At 59.0% G+C, this 25,512-nt stretch overlaps 1 protein-coding gene across 1 annotated transcript in view; it reads right to left on the bottom strand.

The window, feature by feature from the left end:
- Positions 1 to 25,512, bottom strand: part of SKIC3 (SKI3 subunit of superkiller complex) — a 35,676-nt gene that overhangs the window by 8,205 nt on the left and 1,959 nt on the right. Inside the window, 29 exon segments of the mRNA XM_061570628.1 lie at positions 726 to 803; positions 1,531 to 1,624; positions 2,900 to 3,056; positions 3,776 to 3,850; positions 4,847 to 4,915; positions 5,492 to 5,548; positions 6,478 to 6,539; positions 7,392 to 7,470; positions 7,806 to 7,983; positions 8,584 to 8,778; positions 9,181 to 9,283; positions 9,726 to 9,807; positions 9,937 to 10,083; positions 10,085 to 10,115; positions 10,897 to 11,021; positions 11,391 to 11,570; positions 11,991 to 12,117; positions 12,334 to 12,437; positions 12,953 to 13,042; positions 13,884 to 14,014; positions 15,715 to 15,816; positions 17,296 to 17,436; positions 17,592 to 17,700; positions 18,366 to 18,467; positions 18,671 to 18,811; positions 20,135 to 20,210; positions 21,490 to 21,581; positions 22,037 to 22,180; positions 24,471 to 24,578. Coding sequence (XP_061426612.1) covers positions 726 to 803; positions 1,531 to 1,624; positions 2,900 to 3,056; positions 3,776 to 3,850; positions 4,847 to 4,915; positions 5,492 to 5,548; positions 6,478 to 6,539; positions 7,392 to 7,470; positions 7,806 to 7,983; positions 8,584 to 8,778; positions 9,181 to 9,283; positions 9,726 to 9,807; positions 9,937 to 10,083; positions 10,085 to 10,115; positions 10,897 to 11,021; positions 11,391 to 11,570; positions 11,991 to 12,117; positions 12,334 to 12,437; positions 12,953 to 13,042; positions 13,884 to 14,014; positions 15,715 to 15,816; positions 17,296 to 17,436; positions 17,592 to 17,700; positions 18,366 to 18,467; positions 18,671 to 18,811; positions 20,135 to 20,210; positions 21,490 to 21,581; positions 22,037 to 22,180; positions 24,471 to 24,560 — 3,161 coding nt within the window. The 5' untranslated portion in view covers positions 24,561 to 24,578.

Here is a 25,512-nt window from a genome sequence, read left to right as displayed (position 1 = left end):
TTCGTGCTGTTCGCCTTCTGGCATTCTCTGGTCGAGCACCGGTGAGAACAGGCCACGGGAAGGAGGCCAATCAGTTCCAAGGACAATGCGTACATTATCGAAGCATGTTTGTCTGCATGTTTTACCACGAGCATGTGTGGCTGATGTTGATTTGGTGCCTTATAATATCGCTGTCTATTTCGTGTTTGAACATCTTAACTGTATTATTGCCATAAAGAGAAAATAATTTTCTTAAATCTATAATAGGCGATGTTTCTTCGTTTTCATATTGACCGTGAGCGGGAATCGAACTCGGTGGGCACAGCTCGCAAACCGCCGCGCCACCGCTCCCCCCCCCATCGCCCACAACATCGCACAACATCCCACAACATCCCACAACATTCCACAACATCCCACAACATCCCACAACATCCCACAACATCGCACAACATCGCACAACATCCCACAACATCCCCCCGGCTCCTGCTGCGCACGAGCTCATCCCGTCACTCCGTCTCCGACGGCGGGAGGGGGGGGGGCACGTCCTTCCCGGGCGCGTTGCCGCCTTCCGGCCGGCGCTCCGTGAACTCTCCCGTCGGCCCACACCGCCCCCAGCCGCCGCTGCCAGCGCGGCCATCACCGGCATCCCTCCCACGACCGTCTCGCTCCCGTCTGGACGTCGTGACGTGACCATGGGCGCGAGTCCACGGGGGGAGGGGGGGGCGGGGGAGGGAGCCCCCACTCACTGCAGGGCGCGGCCGTAGTTTCTCAGAGCCCAGTTCAGCTTCTCCTGCTCACCCGATGACCTAATGACCTCCAGAGCCCTGCAGACAAAACAAAGACAAAGATCTCCCGTGTAGCCGTAACAGATCGTTGGGGTAGGTGCCAGTCTATCCATAGGACAACCGCTGGTGATCTTCCTCACAAATTGGTACTAATTTTATTGACCCCGGAGGTAAAGAAGATGGGTTAAGTCAACCCCCTCTGCCAAACGGGATGTTAACTCGAGACCTGCCGAATGCGGGCCGCCCACTCAATGGCGGAGCCATTGAGTAAGTAAGGACTTGTCCCTTGCTTTTTATTCGACGCGTGTGCGGCGATGGCGCAGCCATCGATCGAGGGTCGAATTCGAACCATGTGTGATCGGCATCGCGCTCGCTGAAGGTGTTTGCCTTCAGGGAAGTCGTGGACTGTATACGCAACTGCGCTCAATTCTGCGAGTCACTTATAACTGCTTTGCCGTTACTTATTGCCAATTATGGACTCAGACTATTGTCCTATCATCTCATAGAGTCCCTGGCACATAATAATATGCTACACAGTGGCAGTGGGGGGTCGCAAAAGGCCGATTTATGACTAATAAACCCCAATGATTCAATCGCTGTGGTAGGGGGGTAGAGGCAGGTCAGTGTGGTAGGGGTGTAGAGGTAGGTAGGGGTGGTAGGGGGGTAGAGGGGCGGGTACCTGTGGTAGGGGGGTAGAGGCAGGGAGGTGTGGTAGGGGGGTAGAGGGGCGGGGTTACCTGTGGTAGGGGGGTAGAGGGGCGGGTACCTGTGGTAGGCGTCCACCGCCTGCCTGTGCAGGTCCAGGTGCTCGCTGAGCAGCCCCAGCATGGTGAGCGCCACGGCATCCTCCGGGTGCCTCTCTGATGGGGGGGCGGGGGGCAAGGGGGGTGGGGGGCATGGGGGGGGGGGTGGGGGCATGGGGGGGGGGGGGGGGGCATGGGGAGTAGTGGGGCATTGGGGGGTGGGGGCATGGTGGGGGGTGGGGGGGCATGGGGGGTAGTGGGGCATTGGGGGGTGGGGGCATGGGGGGGGAAGAGACACGGGGTTGTTCACTGTGAGAAGTCGACCCCCTTCTCCCTTGGCTGCTTGGCTGGCCACGCCGTCTGGCCTTCTACAAATGTGCAAAGTGGTTTTTTGTCAGCTCTCGTTTGCACCTCCAAAGTTGACGCTCTCCAAACGCCCAACGCGGGCATGGAACCTCGCACGATAGTGCCACTCGCGCAGTCCGACCTCGTTGTACGGAAACTCATTGTACAGAATTTCGCCAGAACGTCAACTTATAAATTAGGGAACTAATTCGATATACTTTAGGTAAAAATGTTTTATCTAAATAAAAAAAAACATTTTTCGGGGAATAGATTGAACAATGCACGGTGTCGTTTGTCCGAGCGTGTACTTCACGCTGCTGCTACTCCATTGGTTTGCACGCCTGTCAACCCACACGGTTTACCCCGTATTCTTACACGGGGGAAATTGAGTTTTCAGGTCCATACGGAGTACAGCGGTTTCAATATGGGAAAAAATTTTGTCTATACCTTATTGGTCACGGGGTGTGACCAGTAAGGTCTGAGTTGGTCTCTAATAAGGTAGGGCACTGATGAGGGGTTGACAGGGATGGGTTTGCGTGGCACTTTTCACACTGTACTGGCTTCCTGTGAGTATTATTATGTATTAATAAAATAAAAAAATAAAAAAAATATGTGCTTACATAATGCTTGCTGCATGCCTAAGTATGATTTCATGAAGGTCTCGGAGCCAAAATATTGTTTTTCCGTAGGAACGTATCCCCAGTTCTACACTGGATGTCAAATGGGAAACAGGGCTCAGATAAACGGACTTCCACTTCACGTGCAACTCGTCCGTTCCGTACATCGAGCGATGGCCGCACCGGCCGCGTAATCGCAGGCGCCCCCCCCCCTCCCCCACTGCCGCCCCGTTACAGGCGGACTAACACAGCCGTCGGGTCGCGTCGACACTCGGTGAGGCTGTCCAGGTTAAGCAGAAGGCATGAAGAGTTTCATTGTTGTTGTTGTTTCTGTCGTGTTTCCATCGCACTGCAAGCACGGGTCACGTGACGCCGCACCCCCGCCCCCCGGCCCCCACCCCCCCTGCCCCTCGCCCCCCGCCCCCCGTACCGATGTACTTGCAGGCAGCCAGGTGTGCGCTGGGCACCGCTCCCATGCGCTCCACGCTGTACGGCACGGGGGGGGCGGCGGCAGCGCCGCCGCGGCCGGGCTGCTGCTGGTGCAGCGTGGTGCACACCCAGTGCACGTAGCCCAGCGCTCCCTCCACCTGGCGCAATCGCACGGACAAAGGTCGCCCGCGCAGCCTTCAACAAGACTGTCGGGCAAGCGGAGGGGGTGGTGCGGTCAGCGCCACGCACGCCCGGTCGCCTTTGTCTCCCCATTACTAATATTTACACGCGCCGCATGAGGTACTCGTTTAAAGCCGAGTCCGCCTAGGGGAGGCCCAGGACCGGTTCAGATAATCATCACTGGTGTTGGTGACCGTGAGCAGAAATCGAACTCGGGTCGCTTGCTTTGATACAGCGATACCTCGACTCTCGCCCACTTGACTTTCGCCGCTTCGCTCTTTCGGCCGTTCTCAACTATCACCGCTTTTCAAACTGCGTCCACGCGGCTCTCCTCTTTCGTCCGATTTCATCCCAAACCTTCCACGACGTTCGCGCCACGTGCCGTCTTTTTCGTTCAGTCTTTGAATAGAAGTTGTTCAGTGAGCATCTCTTATATTTGTCTTTAATCATATAATATTAATACTGTTCTTATTTCTGTGATTATACTGCAAACAATTAACAGTTATTTTTGTTATAACAGTGTTCATAGTTCTTTGTACAGTATTCATACTGTGCTTATTTTTGTGATTACTGTAAAATACTTATTTTTGTGCTTTAATATATTCATAATGGGTCCTAAGTGTGGTGATAGTAAAGCGAGGTGTTCCTGTACACGTGGTTCTGTGTGTGCGTGTGCGCGCCGTGCTGCACTACGCACGTGCATGCCCAGCTCCGTCGTGTGCCTGAAGAGGTCCATGGCCTCGTCGCTGCCGATCGTCTCGGCGATGAGGGCCTGCCGAGGAAGACGGCGGCGGTTTGTAGGGCGTGGCGCGAGTGGCGCGACGGCTCCTCCATCACGACCGGGGGCCCGCGCTCGCGACGCACGCCGCCGAAGCACGGCGCTCGCGACGCACGCGCCGATTCGCCACGATTCACGCAAACCGCGTGCTGCTGGGCCCTCCGCCCGCACCAAACCGCGCTGACCTCGCGTGCTGAAGTACGGTCAAACAACCCCCACGATTGACGCGGCGTGGGGGTGGTCGTGAGATGGCAGTGGAAGGACAAAAACAAGGAGAGTCGACGGGGAGCTCCTGCCGCTCGCGGGAGCCACGTCGCGGCATCGCTGCCCATCTCCCGTCAACAGCCCCGCAGAACCAGTGGCGGAAATTCCACGTTCATGTGACGGCGGGCAAGTCTAGCTCAAGGACAACCGGCTTCTGAATTCTCCACAAAGTGGTGCTATTTTTATCGACTCCGGAGATCGAGCTGATGGGACGAGCCAACCCCCAAGCAGGATTTGACCTCTCTGACCTTCGGATTGCGAGCCGCTTGCCCTCCCGCTGAGCCAGCAATGAGCGGTGGGACTGACAAGAGCGCCGTGAATTGTTATCGCGATTCTTGTTATCATCATTGCCAGGCGTCAGCAACCAAATGAACAAAAGCCATTTCTTTAGAATTCTGTGATATACTCAGTATTTCAAGAGCTCCAATGCCATGTGATTACGAGACGGCTTCGGAGCCGCAGGCTGCCGCCGACCCCCCGACCATGACGCACTACTGACCGCGGGCATCTCAAACGCCCAAAGACGCCCCCCGCAGTGGTGCGCGGTGCAAGCTTCGAGAGGAGGACTGCTCAGCACGGAAAACTAAACTCGGACGACGAGCGGCTGCAACACCCTGCACGTTAAAATGTTGTTGTTGTTTAGGTTGCAGCAGGGGCGGCAGAGGAGGCGGCGACGTTGGCACGGCTCGTTACTCCACCCCCACCCCCACCCCGTGCTCCGCTCACCTGGCCGATCCAGGACGCGACGTAGCACGGCTCCAAAGACTGTGCCACCTTGAACGCCTCGTGGGCCAGCTGGGGGGGGGCACAGCAACAGGGAAACTCACACACAAGTAGAGTGAGATGAGAGGGAGAGGTAGGAGAGTGCGTGGAGGGGAATAGAGTGAGATGAGAGGGGAGAGGTAGGAGAGTGCGTGGAGGGGAGTAGAGTGAGATGAGAGGGGAGAGGTAGGAGAGTGCGTGGAGGGGAATAGAGTGAGATGAGAGGGGAGAGGTAGGAGAGTGCGTGGAGGGGAGTAGAGTGAGATGAGAGGGGAGAGGTAGGAGAGTGCGTGGAGGGGAATAGAGTGAGATGAGAGGGGAGAGGTAGGAGAGTGCGTGGAGGAGAGTAGAGTGAGATGAGAGGGGAGAGGTAGGAGAGTGCGTGGAGGGGAGTAGAGTGAAATGAGAGGGGAGAGACAGGAGAGTGCGTGGAGGGGAGTAGAGTGAGATGAAAGGGGAGAGGTAGGAGAGTGCGTGGAGGGGAGTAGAGTGAAATGAGAGGGGAGAGGCAGGAGAGTGCGTGGAGGGGAGTAGAGTGAGATGAGAGGGAGAGGTAGGAGAGTGCGTGGAGGGGAGTAGTAGTGAGCGTGGCCTCGCCGTGTACCGTACCTCCATGCTGCCTTTGCCCAGGTACAGGGCACCCAGGTGAGTCCACGCCACCACGTTCTACAAAGACAAAGATGAAACCCCCCCCACCCCGTGTAGCCTTTAACAGACTGTTGGGCAAGTGCTGTTAGCGAGCACCTATCAAGGCCGGCACTGACCAAGAGGGGGTGGGTGGCCAGCACCACGTCAGGCCGCATTTGTCTCCCCAGCGCTGATGTTTAACACGCTGCACCATTTAAGGCCGAATCAACATAGGGGGAGCCCAGGACTGGTTCAAATATTCGCCACGAGTTGTTGGTGGCGAGCAGGAATCGATCTTGGGTCGCCGGGTTCGTAGCGCGTGCTAACCGCTGCGCCACCGCTCCTCACATATACACGTGCGTGCGTGGCACAAGTCAGGGTTCAAATGGCAAGCGGTGGCGACGACCCGCGTCGATGTCGGCGCTCACTCGTGCCGAGGGACCCGTGGCCCTCCAGGGAAATCAAACCGAGGGGGTTATCGTCTAAAAACACGAGCACGGGCGTTTGTTTTTCTGGAAGTCCGGTCGACTGTGAGCTCAAGGAAACCCCGGGCTTGGCAAGGGCCGTGCAGAACGAGACACAGGGGCACACAGAGACTCAGGGTCTTGTGACGGAGGGCTGACAAAAACTATCGTCGGCTGGAGCCAAGGAAGCAGAGTGATTGCAACGTGTCACGATGGCTATGATGGTTTTGATGGTAATGAAGGATTTGAAGGTTATGAAGGATATGGATTTGATGGTTGTGATGGTTATGGTTTTGATGGTTCTGATGGGTTTCAAGGTTATGAAGGTTATAATGGTTTTGAAGGTTATAATGGTTTTGATGGTTACGATGGCCTTGGTGAAGGATATCAGTGGTCAGCTCCGGCTCAGGTTAAGGGCGGCTTTGAGCCGGCGGCTCGCCCGAGCCAGAGCCGGGCACGAGGAGAGCGAGCCGGGACTGGGAACGCAAGCGGCGAGCGACGTACGTTCTGCTCGGCCTGGATGGACTTGATGAAGGCGTGCTGGGCCAGGGCCTCGTTCCTCACACCTGCGGGCGACGTTCACAAAGGCCGAGCTGAGCACGTTCGCGCCATCGCCACCGGCTGGCCGGCTGGCCCCGCCGTCGGAGCCGGGTGCCGCCGGCTGGCCCGGCGGGTTGAGCCGCCGGCGATTAACCCCCTCGCTCGACTCGACCGACGATCGTTTTAGCCCATCGGTCGTCACCTTGCTCTCGGGCGCCCAAATCACAACAACTAAAACCGTCCCCCGCGCGAGTAATAAAAACCCGCCAGGGAGCAACGCTCGATCCGACACGCCGAGCGGCTTCAGCACGGAACGATCTCCCAGCCTCACTGAACAACGCTGTCGAACCTCGAGGTGTCTCATTAAAACTCACTTTGGCAACACTTCAACTGACGGAATGCACCATTTAATTACGTGTGTTCTCACCTCTACGTTTTAACTGGAAGCGATGTGTGTTGCATAAGCGCAGTTTACGTGTGTGTTAGTTGATGTGTGTGTTGGTTTGTGTTTGTGTGCATCTGCCAGTCATCACAGTCAGTTAACCCATAACACCTGAATCTGTCCCGTGACCTCTTGTCAGCGAGCCTTCGGCACAAGCGCTGTGGTGACATCAACGCCACATGGTGCCGAATGGCGGCTGTCGTTGTTGAGCGTTTAGATTGAAAACTCATTTTAGATTGAAAAGTAATTTCTTTAGATCTGCTTTTCGTGTTTAGTTTGTTGCACGTACATGCGTCATTGCATGTTTGCCGCGTGCCACTTGACACCCTGGTCAGGTACCAAACGAGACGTTCCGTCCTTAAATGGATGTTTCAGTTGACGGAGCTTTCATCCGAAAAATAAAAACCGGTGCCGCCCCCCCCCCCCCTGCACGGACCTTCGCTGGCCGCCACCACGCCCAGCGCGCTCCAGTGCCGGTGATTGGAGCTGTCCAGCATCACCGCCTTCTTCAGGCTCTGCGGGGGGGGCAGCACGGACACACGGACACGCCGAGCCTCGAACCGGCCCGCTGGCGGGGCGAGTGCTGTCAGCGAGCGCCTACTATGGGTGCAGTGGCGCTGGAAGGAGGAGTAAAGGGAGATGAGGCAGGAGAGGTAGGGGAGGTATGGAGGGGAGTAGAGTGAGATGAGAGGTTGGCTGACACAAGCACATGGAGGGCCTACAGGCGGGCGGTGAGGAGTCGAATGGATCAGGGGTCGGATTGGGAGCAGGTGGAGGGTCACATCGCAAGGACGCAACGGCGGCCCCTCCAGGCAAGAGCGGCGCCGCATTCACCACAGCGGGCGGGCACCTGCAAGGCCTTGTCGAGCACCTCCATGGCCGCACCGGCGGTCTCCTGGGCGAGCTCTGTGCTGGGGCTCCGCGCCGCCTCCTGGCGGAGGTGCTGGGCCTGGCGGTAGTAGTTGACGCCCAGGTCGTGCCAAGGGCCCGAGCAGCCGGGCAGCAGGCGCAGGGCGCGGCCGTAGCACCTGGACGGGGGCGGGGGGGCGACAAGAGTCAAAGTTCAAGGTGATGAACTGGTAAGGTGGACGACAGCAGGCTGGGGCGCTTTTGGAAAACTGAACTTAGTCCTGAAAAAACACTCATCACGTTTGTCAATAACGCTGTTGCGGCCCTTCTGCAGAGCACGCTGTTCTGCACAGCACGCTATTGCCCGAAACGATATATTTCCTTTTAAGACCGCAGATGCGTTAGTGACCAACGCGTTGAGACTTTCCGATTCTCAATCAGATCTCAGAAGCTCAGCGGGTGACCTGGTGATGCTGCTGCTGCGGAGAGTTCTGCCGTGAGCTGCGTGCGGATGCCAGGCTCACACGGGCGCTCACACGGGCGCTCACACGGGCGCTCACACGGGCGCTCACACGGGCGTTGACACGGGCGCTCACACGCGCACTCACACGGGCGCTCACACGCACGCTCACACGGGCGCTCACACGCGCACTCACACGGGCGCTCACACGCACGCTCACACGCGCGCGCTCACACGGCTTGCGTCCTGGCACCGGGGTGGCACAGCCCACGGCGCGGCATCGAGCCGGCGGAGCGGGGCTCACGCGGCGGTGCAGTACCTGGCTCCCAGCTCCAGCGCCGCCCGCTTGCCGACCGTGGCGGTCGTGCCGGCCGGGAGGCCCCCGTCGCCGGGGCCCAGGAGGATCGCGGGGACTCCCAGGGACACGCTCGAGGAGTGCAGGTGGTGCAGCGCCGTGCACGCGTCTCCCACGAGCTTCCACAGGCAAGAGAAGTCGGGGCGCAGCACCACGGCGCTGCACGCGAGCGGAGAGGGTGGTGGCGGGTGGTGGGGGAGGGAGATGTGAGAGGGGGAAGGAGGGGGGTGTTTTGGTGGGGGACGAAGAGGGTGGTGACGATGCGTCAGGTGACGATGTGTGATGATGATGATGATGCGTGTGATGACTCCAATCTTGCTGCTGATGTATGAACACTCATTGATAGAGTTGGATAAACATCCCAACTTAGGGCCAAAGAGCTTGGGCCATTGTTCTACGCCAGTTCTGGCGGCCTTCCCGCGCCTCGAGTCGACAACTGCATGCGTTATAGATTCCACTACGGCGTCTCTAGATGGAGTGCGCGATCGTAATGAGGCTGAAGACAATGGCGACGATGGCGACGATGGCGGTGCCGGTGGTGGTTGGGGTGGGGGGGGTCACCTGGCGAGGGCGGCGAGGGCCTCCTGAGCGTGCGACACCGCGCGGCCGTCCAGGTGATCGGCGAGCGAGGCGCGTGCCAACGCCACGTGGCTCTCGGCCAGACCTGGCCGCGGCAGGGTCGCAAATTATTTATTACCCGACACATTCGTCACGAGCACAAATCGTCACGAGAACTTGGGTTAACAGGCTCGCAGCGCGGCGCGTTTAGACCACCGCTCAACCGGTGCCCACAATACACAAGCAAAGGCAAATATTCCCCATATAGCCTTTAACAGACCGCTGGGGCAAGTGCTGTTAGCAAGCACCTATGAAGGCGGCACAGCACACGAGGGAAGGTGGGTGGCCAGCACCACGCCCGGCCGCCTTTGTCTCCCGAATGACGATGTTTACACACCGCACCAGGGACCCATTTGAGGCTGACACGACTTAGAGGAGGCCGTGAGCAGATTCAAACTCGGGTCTCCGGTTTCGTACCGCAGCATGCTGACAGTTGCACTCTCGCCCCCCACACGCGCACACACACACGCACACACACACACACTCACCCTTCAGGGCCGGCACGTGCGTGGGGTCGTCGCACAGCAGCTGCTGGTAGAGCCGGGCGGCCTCGGCGTGCGAGCCCAGGGACTGCACGCAACGGTCACATGACACCACAACGCATCGCAATGCATTATGGCCACAACGCGTCACGACGTGTCACAACGAGCACCTCGAGTTCCTCGGCTACGCGCGGCCCGCCCGCCCCCGCGCTCCCACCTGTCTGATGGCGGCCGTCTGGTAGCGGCTGTAGGTGGACTGCGGGCCCGGCGCCAGCTCGGCGGAACGTGCGAAGGCCTTGCCGGCGGCGGTGTAGGCGCCGCGTGCCAGGTAGGCCTCGCCCAGACACTCCCAGCTGACGGCGTCAGTGCGGCTCCGCCCGCAGCGCCGACTGCAGGCTGCGCGGGAGAGCACGGCGCGACGTAGTGCGGCGCAACGCCACGTAGGATAGTCAGGGCATGTCAGGGTACGTTGTGGTGGAGAAGCATGTGGTGTAGTTGCCGCACAACGCCACGTGGCACCGCGAGGCACGGCGGACTCACGACGTCGTGCCGCGTGGCGCCGCACAGTGCCACACGTCGTGGCACCGTGACAGACGGCGTAGCGCAACGCGGCGATGGCACGGCACGCACATCACACGCACGCTCCCATGAACCGCCACAACCATGACGGGCGATGGGGCGTCCGAGGCGTCACGAAGCGGTGAGGGAGGCCTCGGCAGCAAGAGGCAGCCAGAGAGCCAGACGAGTCTCACTTCTCCACTCGGTGACATTGATAATCGACACCCAGTTGTTACCTTTGAACTGCCGGTTGTGCCACTGCTACGGACGCTCGTAGTTCTGTGACCCGCTGAAGCAGATGTCACAGAACTACTTCCGAGAACCATTAAATGTGACCTCTTATTCGCATGCAGCAAACTAATCATGAGTGTGCACGAATAATATAAATAGCAAAATAAATAGGCAGACAATACCGTCACCTTAAAGTATCCGTCGCTACACAAAAATAATAATTAAATATGATTATTTTACACAACTCATCAGGGTCACGACCTTCTGGGAATGCATGATTTCAGCAGTGCTGATTCAAGACGAGCAAAGCCGTGGCGGCAGCGGCGGGGGGTGGCGGGAGGGGGTAGGGCTGTGGGGGGGGCGGTGGTGCGGGGTGGGCGGACCGTACCAGGTGATGGCGCGGGGGTGGTCGCGCCGCCTCAGGTGGTAGAGTCCGAGCCGCAGCCAGGCCCACTGCGCCGAGCCGGCCACCGCTTGCTCCGTGACGGCCGTGAGGATCTGCAGAGCCGCGTCCTGGGAAGGGGGAAAGAGTCAACGGCTCCGCGCTTAACCACGCACGTAAGCTCACACGCACGCTCACACGCACGCACGCTCGCTCGCCAGCCACCAGGCCCGGCGCGACTCGACTTCCCAGACGCGGCTGAGAATCCGGGTGCATTCTGGGCGATTTGGTCAAGCGGTGGGAGCTGCTGTGACAATGACCGATTAAATATTGCGTTAGTAGGCCGGTTTATTTTGTTCACGTGATGTTGTTGTGGTGCTGTCGTGGTCCCTCTGAAGTGGCCGATCGACGCTGCTAAATGATCATCGAGGTTTTAATTTGCATCTATTGTGAAGGCAGAAATGTTACGAACACACGCACGCACTCGCACACGCACGCACCTCGTCACCCAGCGTGACGCTGCAGTCCACGGCGCCGGCCCCGGCCTGCGGCTCCGCGGGGCTCAGCTCGAGCGCACGGCGGAAGCAGCCGCGGGCGCGGCCCAGGTCCCCTGCCACGTCGCGGTAGAAGAGGCCCAGGTGCAGGAACGCGTCGCCCAGGAACGGGTCGCACCGCGCCGCCTGTCGCCACCGCAACCGCACGTCGTCACGACGACCGCCCGTCGTCACGACCACCGTCCAACGGCATGGAAACCACGCAATCTCCACGACGTCCGTCCAACGTCGGGGACAGCCGCACACATCTCCAGGACGGCCGTCACCACGACAAACATCCATCGTGAAGATAACCACCCATCTCCACGACAACCACCCATCAACACGAGGTAGGTATGTACAGTACGTTGAACTTCTTTCGCACCGTACGTGGCCAACCGTGCTCATCGGAGATGCGGGGGAAGGACAACAAACCAAACACAAAAATCTGATAAATCTAGAAAAATAACCGCGAATAAGTTAATAAACAAGTCGGGGGAAGGGGTAAGGAGCGGGGAGGAAGAGAGCAGCTAGAATGAAGAGCGGGGGGGAGGAGCGGTCGGTCACCTTGAGGAAGTGGGCGCACGCCTTGCTCTTGTCTGTGCGGCCCTCCCCGCCGCCCTCCCACAGCACCAGCCCGAGCTGCAGCTGCAGCCGCCCGTTCTCCGGCTCCATCGCGAGCGCCGCCCCCGAGCTGCCCCCCACACACAAAGACAAAGACCCCCCAAACCCCCCGTGGAGCCTTTAACAGACTGCTGGGGCGAGTGCCGTTAGCAAGCTGCACCTACCAAGTACACACCGCACAAGTCATCCTCTCTGTCGTAGAGAACGAGGAGTGAATGCCGTGCGGCGTCACAAGTCGACACGATCATCATAATCGGCGTGAGCGGCGCGCAGCGTGGGCTCTCACCGGCTCTCGGCGAGCGCCAGGTCGCCCTCCTCCAGGGCGAGGCGGCCGTGCAGCGCCAGCACGGCGACGGAGTCCGCGTTCGACGCCTGCAGCTCCTCGACAACCTGGAGCCGCGCACACACAAAGACAAATGTCCCCCGTCTAGGGCAAGTGCTGTAACCTACGAAGGTTGGCCCAGCACACGAGGGCGCAGGTGGCCAGCGCCTTTGTCTCCCCGGTAGCGGTGTTCAAACACCGCACAAGGTACTCATTTGAGGCCGAGTCGACATCGGACGGGCCCAGGACCGGTTGAGATAATCGCCGTGGCTGGGGATTAAACCCCATTCGCCGGGTCCGGAGTGCAACGCGATAACCACCGGGCCACCGCCCCCCACGAGCACACGCACACACAGGGTGCCCATCCATTAAGGTTCGACTAAACTTACGGCACGCGGGGGGAGGGGGGGGGTGGGAAAGCGCCGCCGCTGTGGTCTCGCCTGCGGGACGCCCGCACGTCACCCACCTGCGGGACGAGGGTGCCTCGCACCGCCTGACCGCTAGCCTCCGCACCTCCGATGAGCACGGCTGACTACGTACGGTGCGAAAGAAGTTCAACGTATGTGCACGAGTAGTCACCCACCTGCCGCGCCTCCGGGAGCCGCTTGCCCTTCAGGAGGGCGTCCGCCAGCCCCACCCTGAGATCCACGTCCGCAGCAGCCTCGACCAGAAGCTGTGGCACGAAGGGACGGTCACACAACCACACATCAACACAACCACACAACCACATAACCACACATCAACACATCAAAACAACCACACATCAACACAACCACACATCGGCCCAACACACATCGATCGTGTATCGGACTGCAGGATTACGCATCCTCCTGCAGCATCGTGCATCGTACTGCGGCATCGTGCATCGGATTGCAAGATCCAAGGTCAGGTGGGGTGCTCACACGGCCGGATAGCTCGTGCCGGTTGGCCGTATAGGTGTTGTGAATTCAGAAACTCGCAGGGGAGCACCCCGCAGGTGCTCGTGTCCGGCTCCGCTGCGTGGGGCGAGCGCCCCGAGGCAGGTTTCTCCTCTTTCAAACCGAGCCGTACGTATTGGCCACGAGCCACAGATATGGCCACCACCGGCCCACGTAACAAACACCTCGACGCAGCCCTCGGCAACGCCGTGGCCCCAACGGCCCTTCGTCGGAGCAAACACCCTCTCCATCTCTCCTCCCTGGCTCCTCCCCCCCCCCTCATCTTATATAATCTCTTGTCACAAGCAACTCTTTTGCCAACTACAGCAAGTTTGTTGCTGCTGTGGTGTTCCCACCTGATGATGGACGCTTGTGTTGCTTCCGAAACGTCGTGATTTTTATTATTTTATACCTACATGACTTTACCGAAAGAACCAGACAGTATGGATCATTGCAGTCACGAAAACTTCCGATCTAGATTCAAACACAGCGAGGTTGCCGGTGTGCGATGCTCGGCAACGCCCCGCGATCCCGGCGACCCTCGGCGGGTCTCCCCGAGGTCGACTCGGAGCAAAATGCACGCGGGCGTCCGTGCACCTCCGTGAAGATGGCCGCCGCCTCCCCCGGGCGGCTCGCCGTCAGCGCCTCCGCCCGGATCCGGAGCAGCGCCCTCCGCTGCGCTCCGCTCGCGACCAAACCCGCCTCCTGCTTTGTCAGCAGCTGCAGCGCTGCGGATGACAATCATTGCCATTGTCATTATCGTTGTTGCGTTTGTTTGCGCAGGAGGATCCTGCCAATCTGTCGATGTAGCGGGGCGACGTTGCTGCTGCTGCTGCTCCTCCTGCGTGTGATCCCAACCATTTTCAGGTGGTTTGTTTCAGCATTTAGATATTTTGGCCGATACCGGTCACATTGGGCGGTACGCATGTGTACACACACAGCCCTCCTGCCAACAAACTGCCGGATGATAAGCACCTCCTCACAACGTGTGAGTGGGATGGTATGTGACCATACTTCACCACGCTGGGCATCGCGGGGTTGGCGAAGGCAAGGGGAGGGCACAGCAGTGGGAGCGCAGGAGGCCCCGAAAGGATGTTGCTGCATTGGGATGTTTGTCCGAACATTCAAAACGAACGAGTTTCACGTGGGAGGTAACAAGCGGAGTGCCCGGAGAAAACCCACATGGCACGAGGGGACGGAGGTCACGGAGTGCCGACGCTCGGCCCCATCACAGTGGGCTAGGGATAGAGGTCACGAGGTCACTGGGGTGGGCGGGGTGGGAGGGAGGTTGGGGCAACGGACAGAGGTCACGAGGTCACTGGGGTGGGCGGGGTGGGAGGGAGGTTGGGGCTACGGACAGAGGTCACGAGGTCACTGGGGTGAGCGAGGTGGGAGGGAGGTTGGGGCTAGGGACAGAGGTCACGAGGGCACTGTGGTGGGAGGGTGGGTGGGAGGTTGGGGCTAGGGACAGAGGTCACGAGGGCACTGTGGTGGGGGGTGGGTGGGAGGTTGGGGCTAGGGACAGAGGTCACGAGGGCACTGGGGTGGGGGGGTGGGTGGGAGGTTGGGGCTAGGGACAAAAGTCACGACGGCACAGGGGGTGGGCGGGAGGTTAGGGCTAGGGACAGAGGTCACGAGGGCATTGGGGTGGGCGGGGTGGGTGGGAGGTGCGTGGGAGACCGGAGAGGAGGCGGGTTCTGGCCTTTCAATGGCACGACTCCGTTCAGCCGAAGTTCAAAGGCGGCCGAGTCACGTGCGTGAGCGGCGAGCGAGCGCGAGCGTTTGTCGGATGTGCCACGATGTCCGGCCCACGTCACGGCAAACCGGCGTCAGGATCCAGCAACACTGGCACTGGCAGCAGCGCCAGCACTGGCAGCAGCGCCAGCAGCAGCGCTATACAAACACTCGTTGATGTGCCGAGTCGACTACTTTTTTATATTTTATTTTACCAGGTAAAGCCCACTGAGTTGTACAGCTCTTTTTCAGAAGCGACCTGGCCACAAATGATAGTTCAACGCAGTGGCTTATTATTACGTGGAAATGTATAGCAGCCAAATACTCTAAACGCGTGATGTTGATTCTAAATGTGGACCCAGAGAAAAACTCAAGGGACCACGGGGAGAGAGAGACACGCAAACTCCAAATATACAGCAGCAGGCGTCAGGGTCGGGATCGAACCCACTCCCTCCTGCATACCAGGCGAGGTAGTCAACATCTCCTAGCCACCGTGAACACAACTGACACGATAGCTACGCAACGATCCAACACAACAGCACAATCACCGCGAGGAATCCGACGACGGTCATTCGGCGTGCAGCGGCGAGTCCACATGCACCGCTCCGACAGAGCGGGGAGGTGGGGGTGGGGTGACAGAGCGAGCGGGTGGCGGGTGGCGGTGGCCGCTCGTCGAGACGGCGAGCATCCTCACCGTGCTCCGTGGCGGCGGCGGCGCCGTGGCGGTCGTGGGTGCGCAGGAGCACGTCCGACAGGTGGCGCCACGCCGGCAGGAAGCCCGGCTCCTCGGCGCTTACTGACGGCACAAGCGGCGGTAACGTGAACACCGTCAATAGGCTGGCGACTCCTGACCAGATCTACGAGGTGCGAGCACGTTACACCGCACGTGGCATCTTGGCACTGGCTGCTGGTGGAATTTCCGAGTCGATAAAAAAACGAATTAGGTTCCTAACCCTACGAGGCGACTTTGAGGGGTCTGGCGCCCGTCTAGCTCGGCAAACTGCTCTCACGCCTCCACTCCTCCTCGTCCTCCTCCTCCTCGCGATGTCCACTCCCTGGACTGCAGGCTCCTCTCAACCAGTCGAGCGCTGGGTGACGGCGCTTCCTGCTGCCACAGCACTGAAGACTGCGCAGGGACGCTGCTACCCCCGCCTACACCACGGATCGGGATTCCGCGAGCTGCAATTATAAATCTGCCTTGGTCGGATTTACGTGGACACAGCAGTCTACTTCAAGCTCGGCAGGGAGTGATGCAATTATTGTGTGTGTGTGTGTGAGGCTGTGTGTGTGTGTGGGGCTGTGTGTGTGTGTGTAGGGGCTGTGTGTGTGTGTGTAGGGGCTGTGTGTGTGTGTGAGGCTGCGTGTGCGTGTGAGGCTGTGTGCGTGTGGGGCTGTGTGTGTGTGTGGGGCTGTGTGTGTGTGTGTGGGGCTGTGTGTGTGTGTGGGGCTGTGTGTGTGTGTGTGGGGCTGTGTGTGTGTGTGGGGCTGTGTGTGTGGGGCTGTGTGTGTGTGTGTGGGGCTGTGTGTGTGTGTGGGCTGTGTGTGTGTGTGGGGCTGTGTGTGTGTGTGGGGCTGTGTGTGTGTGTGGGGCTGTGTGTGTGTGTGGGGCTGTGTGTGTGTGTGGGGCTGTGTGTGTGTGTGTGGGGGTGTGTGTGTGAGCGGTTGATGGGCTGTGGGGGTGCAGTGGCATAATGGTGAGTGCTGCGCTACGAACCCAGCGACCTGAGTTTGATACTCGCTCATGACCAATAATGGTGACAAATATTTAAAATGGTCCCGGGCCTCTCCGAGGTCGACTCAGCCTTAAATGAGTACCTGATTGTGGCGTGTAAACATCGGCATTGGGGAGACAAAGGCGGCCAGGCGTAGTTCTGGCCACTCGCATCCTCGTGTGCCGTGTCAGCCTTAATAGGTGCTACTCGCTAACAGCACTTGCCTCAACAGGCTGCACGGGGGATCTTTGTCTTTGTGAGTGCCTGCGTACGCACGTTTGTGTACTGCATTGTTCAGCGCACTGCTACGAAACCGGCCACCTGCAATTCAATTGCGGGGCCACGGCTATCATCAGTGGCACACAACGTGTGTAACCCCCACGGTGTGCGTGGGTGCGTGCGTGGGTGCGTGCGTGGGTGCGTGCGTGGGTGCGTGCGTGGGTGCGTGCGTGCGTGGGTGCGTGCGTGGGTGCGTGCGTGGGTGGCTGTGCGTGGGTGGCTGTGCGTGGGTGGCTGTGCATGGGTGCTGTGCGTGGCTGTGTGGCGGTGGCGTCGCCCCTCACCTTTGCGCAGCGCCTCCCGGGCCTCGCCGAGTCGGCGCTCGCGCAGCTCCCCGAGCGCCAGGCCGACCCGCGCGGCGGCGCTCCGCGGCTCCACGGCTCGCAGGCGCTCGTAGCAGCGCACGGCCGCTTCGCTCGCGTCGCCTGCGGCACGCACGCACACACGCACGCGCACACACGCGCACACACACGCCAGTCTTCACCCGTCGTTGCGCGTAGAGCGTCGACGCCGTGCGTCATTCACGTTGCTGCAATGGGCGGCGGTGATGCGGCGGCGGCGGTGGCGGCGGTGCGGTTACCGGCGCCGACGTAGACGGAGGCGACGCGCTCCAGCAGGGCCCGGCCGGCGCCGTCCCTCGCCAGGGCCGCGGCGCAGGTGGCACGTAGACGCTCCTCGGCGCCGGCACGCTGCACCGCGCGCCAAGACCACGCACAAAGACAAAGATCCCCCGTGTAGCCTCCAACAAGGCCGTCGGGGGAGGGGCCGGGTGGTCGGCACGACACCAAGTCGCACCTCGTCTGCCCCAATGCAGCATCACGGCGCTATTTGGCCGGCGCGCTCATCGGTTGGCACTCTGCGCCCCAAGTAAAGAAGCCACTTTGCGATCACGGTTCCGATCACCCGCATGTTTAACACGTCTGAAGTGGACGTTCAAAATCGCGGAACCGTGCATCGAAGCCTCCGGCGGTTTGCGGGGTGACAAACGCACTGCGGGATTGAGTGTGCAGCTCGTCCCACTGGAGCGAGAGAGCGATGGGGTTTGGTGGAGTGTCTCGACGCGCGGTTAGGAGCTCCGAGGGTCATCGCGGCCCTCGGAGCCACAACCCGTCGATCAGCACGGTCGCGTTCCAGGAGGCGTCGTTATCATCGTCGTCATTGTCGTCGTCATCATCGTCATCATCGTCGGCATCATCGTCGTCGTCATCATCATCGTCATTGTCGTCATCATCGTCATCATCGTCGTCATCCTCGTCATCGTCGTCATCATCGTCGTCATCGTCTTCGTCATCGTCGTCATCGTCATCATCGTCCTCATTATCATCGTCATCATCGTCATCGTCATCACCGTCACCTTGGACAGGAAAGTGATGTAGTTCACCAGGAGCTTCTCCTCTTCCAGCCCAGCAACGTCCTCCGAACCCAACTCCAACAGCCGCTCGTATGCACACTCCAGCTGCACACAATGACAAAGATCCCCCGTATAGCCTTAACAGACTTTTGGGTCAAGTGCTGTTCGCGAACACCTATTAAGGCCGGCACGGCACACAAGAAGGTGGGTGGCCAGCACCGCGCCCGGCCCCCGGTACCGCGCGGTGCGGCATGGCCACCAGCGGCGCAGTCACCGGCAGTGGCACTGACCGACAACCCGATCCTTACCCCGCCGTCGGCGGCCGGGCCGGCGGCGTCGGCGCGTGCCAACGCGGACGTCGCGCGGCCCCACAGCACGCGCAGCTCCACCCCGTCGGCCCCGTCTTGCCGGCGCTTCCACTCGTAGAGACGTGCCCAAGCTCGCACGGCCTGCACGCACGCACAGGTGAAGAACCCCACCGCCCCCGTAGCCGTTAGCGAGCTGTTGGGGCAATTGCCGTGAGCCAGCGCCTCTATGAAGGCCGGCACGGCAGAGTCGACGGAAAAACTGTGGAATCGGAGGAGTACGGAGTCGAGCTGAAAGACAACTCAAGTGAGGTTATGTCCACGCCTCAAAACCAGCTGCAGGCTCCCGTACATCACGTCACTTCTGTGTGGCCACCCTCACTCTGAACCCCTCCACCTGTCGCCGCCCCGTGAAAAACCGACGCTCCGCCGTGCAGCAGCGACGAGGCTCTCGCGCAGCCTCCTCCCTCTCCTCCCTCTCCTGAGCCCTCTGCTCCCGTTTCTCCGCTGCTTCTCCATCTTTTCCCTCTCTACCCGTTCCGCTCTCTCTCTCTGCACGTCAACATCCTCGACGGCTCCCCCCGCTTCCCGTGGTTGAGGCACGGGTCCAACGTTGGAAGCGATTTACAAATTCGTTGAGTTATCAACGGAGCGGATCGTGCAAGCACCAATCTGCTCTGATATCATGACGTTCCCCAGTGTGCTTGTCAGGAGAAGCAAAGCACATGGATCATCTCCTGAGATGCCCTGCAGCACCGCAATGCACTCCTCAAGATTCGGCAACGCCAACACCAGAAGCAGTGGCCAGTGCAGAATATTGGGCAAAGACCAATAAAAGGTTGGACGGGAGACACAGCGGCGACGAGGAAGAAAATCGTGTTCCCCGTCGCTGGCTTTGGAACTCTGTCCCACCATCTCTTTTCCCACCTTTCCATCTCCAGGCTCATCGTGCACGAAACACGCTGGGGTTCCCGTCTCCTGCGGGACCACAAGGCCTCTTGGTTGCCGCCCGCTTTGCGTTACAATCAACTCAAGGGGTCCGTCAACAACGCTGCGTTCGTGGCCGTAAAAAGGAAAACCGTGGACAGACGACGTTTCGGATGATGGCCCTCCCTCGCAGCGGGCAAATGAAAAAGGGCCACTGGCCCGAAACGTCGCCTCTCATGTATTTGTAATTTTATCGCGGACGCACCGATGTTGTTAACGTTGTGCGCGTTGGGCACGCCAAGCGATCAGCCTTGCGTCACAGGCCGTCGGGCCGCGAGTTGAAATATAAAACAGCTGCTCAATCCCCACTCCTTCACATGGGCTACAATGCGATACCCTGGTCACGCGAGCCACGCGGCATGCCGTATCGGGCTCGGGTTTTTGTAATAAAATGCTCGCGCGCATGCTCGTGTGCAACCGCGCCGTCGTCGCGTGCCCGGCCTCACGCACGGCGCTCCGTTAGCGGCACGGTGGCGTCACCTCGTCCACTCGCTGCTGAGCCTCCTGCGTCTCCGCCAGCTTCTTGCAGATGTCGCACCATTTCACGCGGTCGCTGCTGCAACGGCACCAACCACCACGTAGCACCGTCACCCACCCCCACACAGCACCGTCACCCACCCACACTCAGCACCGTCACTTACTCCCACACAGCACCGTCACCCACCCCCACTCAGCACCGTCACCCACCCCCACACAGCACCGTCACCCACCCCCACACAGCACCGTCACCCACCCCCACACAGCACCGTCACCCACCCCCACACAGCACCGACCGTCACCCACCCCCACACAGCACCGTCACCCACCCCCACTCAGCACCGTCACTCACCCCCACTCAGCACCGTCACTCCACCCCCACTCAGCACCGTCACCCACCCCCACTCAGCACCGTCACCCACCCCCACTCAGCACCGTCACCCACCCCCACTCAGCACCGTCACCCACCCCCACTCAGCACCGTCACCCACCCCCACTCAGCACCGTCACCCACCCCCACTCAGCACCGTCACCCACCCCCACTCAGCACCGTCACCACCCCCACTCAGCACCGTCACCCACCCCCACTCAGCACCGTCACCCACCCCCACTCAGCACCGTCACCCACCCCCACTCAGCACCGTCACCCACCCCCACATCAGCACCGTCACCCACCCCCACTCAGCACCGTCACCCACCCCCACTCAGCACCGTCACTCCACCCCCACACAGCACCGTCACCACCCCCACACAGCACCGTCACTCACCCCCACTCATCACCCCCCACCAGCACCGTCACCCACCCCCACTCAGCACCGTCACCCACCCCCCACTCAGCACCGTCACTCACCCCCACTCAGCACCGTCACCCACCCCCACTCAGCACCGTCACACACCCCCACACAGCACCGTCACCCACCCCCACTCAGCACCGTCACCCACCCCCACTCAGCACCGTCACCCACCCCCACTCAGCACCGTCACCCACCCCCACTCAGCACCGTCACCCACCCCACACAGCACCGTCACCCACCCCCACTCAGCACCGTCACCCACCCCACACAGCACCGTCACTCACCCCCACACAGCAACCGTCACTCACCCCCACACAGCACCGTCACCCACCCCCACTCAGCACCGTCACCCACCCCCACTCAGCACCGTCACCTCACCCCCACACAGCACCGTCACCCACCCCACTCAAGCACCGTCACCCACCCCCACACAGCACCGTCACCCACCCCCACACAGCACCGTCACTCACCCCCACAGCACCTTCACTCACCCCCACACAGCACCGTCACCCACCCCCACACAGCACCGTCACTTACTCCCACGTAGCATCGCTTCACCCTCACCTCTCGAAGATGCCCAGCAGCTTCTCGTAGACATCCGGGAGGGCCTGCTTGAAGCGCGGCTGCTCCAACTTCTCACACAGACTCGCCAGTCCCTGGACACGGCAGCAGCAGCAACAACGCACGCGAGTCGGGGGAAAGCTCTCACTCGCACACGCACGCATGCACACGCATGCACACGCATGCACACGCATGCACACGCATGCACACGCATGCACACGCATGCACACGCATGCACACGCATGCACACGCATGCACACGCATGCACACGCATGCACACGTACGCTTGCACACGCATGCACACGCATGCACACGCATGCACACGCATGCACACGCATGCACACGCATGCACACGCATGCACACGCATGCATGCACACGCATGCACACGCATGCACACGCATGCACACGCATGCACACGCATGCACACGCATGCACACGCATGCACACGCATGCACACGCATGCACACGCATGCACACGCATGCACACGCATGCACACGCATGCACACGCATGCACACGCAGGTACACGCAGGCACACGCTCGCACACACCTGCCACGCGAGTGGCTGCGCTGGGTCGATGTGCGCGGCCCTGCGGAATGAGTCCTCGGCCTTCTCAGGCTGGTCCAGCTCCCCGGCCGCCACGCCGATGAACACCCACGCCGTGTAGTTCTCCTTGTCGGCCTGCAACACCGCCTTGAGCGCCACACCACACCACCACCACCACCGTCGTTACCATTGTTATTGGCGCCACCATTACCGTCGCCACACCCATCGCCGCACCGCCACCATTACCATCATTACCATCGCCATCATTACCATTCTCGCTGCCATTTACGCACCACCACCATTACCATTGTCACCGCCATCATTATTATAACCATCGTCACCATCACCACCGCTACCACCGTCACCACCAACACTATCACCTTTACCATCGCCATCACGGCCATCGTCACCACCATCATTACCATCATCATGACCACAACAGACACGATCAACGTCATCCGCATAATCCTCATCACAATCACCAACCATCATCAATCCTCATCAATCTCTCCTGCCTCCGTCCCATGAGCACCACCACGTTAGGCTGGCTTTGTTATGGATGGACCCGTTCTCGTCATGGAAATGTACAATTTTCACCACTGGCTCAGGATCACCGACAGAGATCGACGCTCGCTAAGAGCACGAAGGCTGGTCAAGTTGTTGAAGCTCAGGTTAGACTGCGGGTGAGGGGTGTTAGTGTAAGGCCTTCGCTTGACTTGTTGACCGGGAGAATTGCTGTTACTCACTTCAACATGTGGAGCATGCTGATTTAGGGTGTTGATTCAGGGCCGTGTTTGTGAAGAGGAACTGTATGTATGTGGGAACTTGTCCTGATTCATGCTCACCATGCTTCATTTTACAAATTCGCACAGCAAAATAAACAAAAAACGTCAATCCAACTCGTGTGCTTCTGTTAGTGTGTAGCGCCTATGAAGGCTGGCATGGCAAAAGAGGCGGTGGGTGGCAAGCACCAAACCCGGCCGCCTTTGTCTTCCCAGTGGTGATGTTTACACATCGCACCAGGTACTCATTCTAGGCTGAGTTGATGGAGGGGAGGCCATGGACCGGTTCAGAAAATCGTCACTGGTGTTGGTGGCCGTGAGCGGGAATCGAACTCGGGTCGCCGGGTTCATAGCACGTTAATCGCAGCGCCACCACTCCCCACAGGCACACACACACAAACGCATGTGCCGCGGTGAAAGGAACCCTAACCTTGTGATGTGCGCACCTTCACGCACCGCACGTCAAAATGACTCAAGTTCGTTTGAATCGGACAAATCGCCGAGTTCAATCGCTCGCACACCGAGCGGAAAACAGACAGCGAAATGGCAAGAGAGTACACATTTTTTTTTTTACCCGGCGGAAAGACTCTGCCGGCACGAGGGGCAAAACCTCAACTCGAACGCACGGCGCTTTCCGAAAATAAAACCGGCGCCGGACTGCAGCTGCGTTCATTGATTGAAACGCTAGTAAACACCCATCCGGCTTAATTTGGTCGCCAGCAAAATTCCACGAGCGTCGCGGAGTCAAGAGGCTACGAGTCACGCTGTCGTTATTTGTATACATCCTATGGAGGCGGGTGGGCGGGTGAGCGGGCGGGTGAGCGGGGCGGGCGGGCGACTGAGGGTTTTGTTTGATGTGCGGAACTTCAAGTGTGGCGGTGGTCGCCCTTTTGCGACAGCTCGACTGCCGGGTGTTGCATCCCCGCGCTTCAAACGCCCGGCATGGGGCCGTGACATCACGGCCGCGACGTGGGCGCGAGGGCGCTCGCGACGCGACATGCGACGCACGCGCCGTTTGATGGCAAACGCGCGCGCACACGCGCGCTCACGATCCGGCTGTGCCATATCACGCAAAATAAAAACAAAACAAGTAAACCTTTAGCGATGTGTTTTTTGGGTTGTCATTTTGGCACTATGTCCATCAACCCTGGCCAGAATTTGAACTCACAATGTGAACTCACGACCCCGATAAGATGGCGTTTCGGAGATGAGCTACCAGTTTTGCAAGTACAGGAAAAAAAGTTGTTAGATTTTTTTTGTTGTCTTTTCCACCAATTTTTTCCCAAATTGTCCTATCGGTGTAGTGTCATGAGATCTGTTTGGGGTCTCATGCAGAGCAGTACGGCTCACGGAAGCGGACATCACAGAGCTACCACTTAGATCCCTTCAAGTGGCCTCCGGTCCACACCATAGCGGCCACACAGAAGTCACGTGATTTACAGTTCTTCACCTGAGGACGGCTGCTTGCGTTGTGGCCGAAACGTCGTGAGAATTTTATTTTATGTTTTATTTTTATTATTTTATTATTTCCCTTTTACGTGACTTTACCGAAAGAACCAATAAGATTTACAGGAGGCTCGAGTTGATTAAGAATATGTAATTGAAACGGCGGACGTCAGATTTTGCGTTGAGTCCCCCGTGAGTGAGCGCCAAACCTTGCAGTGCTTGAGCACCTCCTTGAAGTCCTTGCCATTGATGGCCTCACGCGCCGCCTTCAGGGCCACCTTCACCTCCTTGCTCGCCATCTCGCGGCCTCTTCACCCCTCACCGTAACAGCAACAATAACAACAACAACAAAGTCACATGACCCCTCACGCGACTTACACTTGTATTGCGTCCATTTCGTAACGAAACATCTCAGAGCACAGGTTTTTTATTCTCGTTATTTTTCTAAAGGGGACCCTTCTTCCCAATGGCAGCTGTCCCTGTGCGGTACAAGGTGAACACCAGCACCCAGTCTGCCAGTAGGAGGGGACAATGTTTACTTGAGGTTTATTTGGGTTTATTTTAGCAAGGATGAAACCCAGTGGAAAATAAATGCTCATTTTCTATAGGGACCTGGTGACAGAAACCTGGTTACAGCAACGCAAACACATGAACACAACTGTGTTAATCGTCACGTTCCGAATGGCAAGGTCGCACATCAACAATGTGACTTTACCGAAAGAACCAGAGATTATGGATTCCTGCAGTCACGAAAGCTTCAAATCAAGATTTAACAACATGGTACTTGCACGTAAAAATATCAGGCTAACAACGCATCACATACCAAAAAAAACCCATTCATAACTTAAAAGTCTGCAAAGCAGAGCGTTCAATTCTAAGTACACGCTTGGAAAGAAATTTGAGGTGCAAAAGTGATTTCAAGCAGCACAAGGATGGTGAGGTTGTGATCCCAAAACATCCTCACTTGGTTGTTCCCGAGATTATAGACCGCCACACGGAGGGAATGTAAACTGAGTTTGGTTCACGGAGAGGGGGGACTGTGAGCAGGAACAGGGGAAGGGGGCAGCACAGTAACTTACCTTGTGGAGCAAACTCCATAATTTTTGTGAAGGAAACATTTCACATTGGGCAGACGTTGGTCCACAATTTGATTGCGGATTGATTCAAAAATGTTCCCCCACCCACTTTGAATTCGAAGAGGAACCAAGCCTGCACTAACGTGTGGTTAATGCAGGTTTGATTCCTTGCAAA

Source organism: Lethenteron reissneri, chromosome 46 (genome assembly GCF_015708825.2).
Source record: "Lethenteron reissneri isolate LAM-NWPU_2019-01 chromosome 46, ASM1570882v1, whole genome shotgun sequence".
NCBI lineage: Eukaryota > Metazoa > Chordata > Hyperoartia > Petromyzontiformes > Petromyzontidae > Lethenteron > Lethenteron reissneri.
Note: the sequence above shows the minus strand (reverse complement) of the source record. Positions and strands in the feature narration are given on the sequence as shown.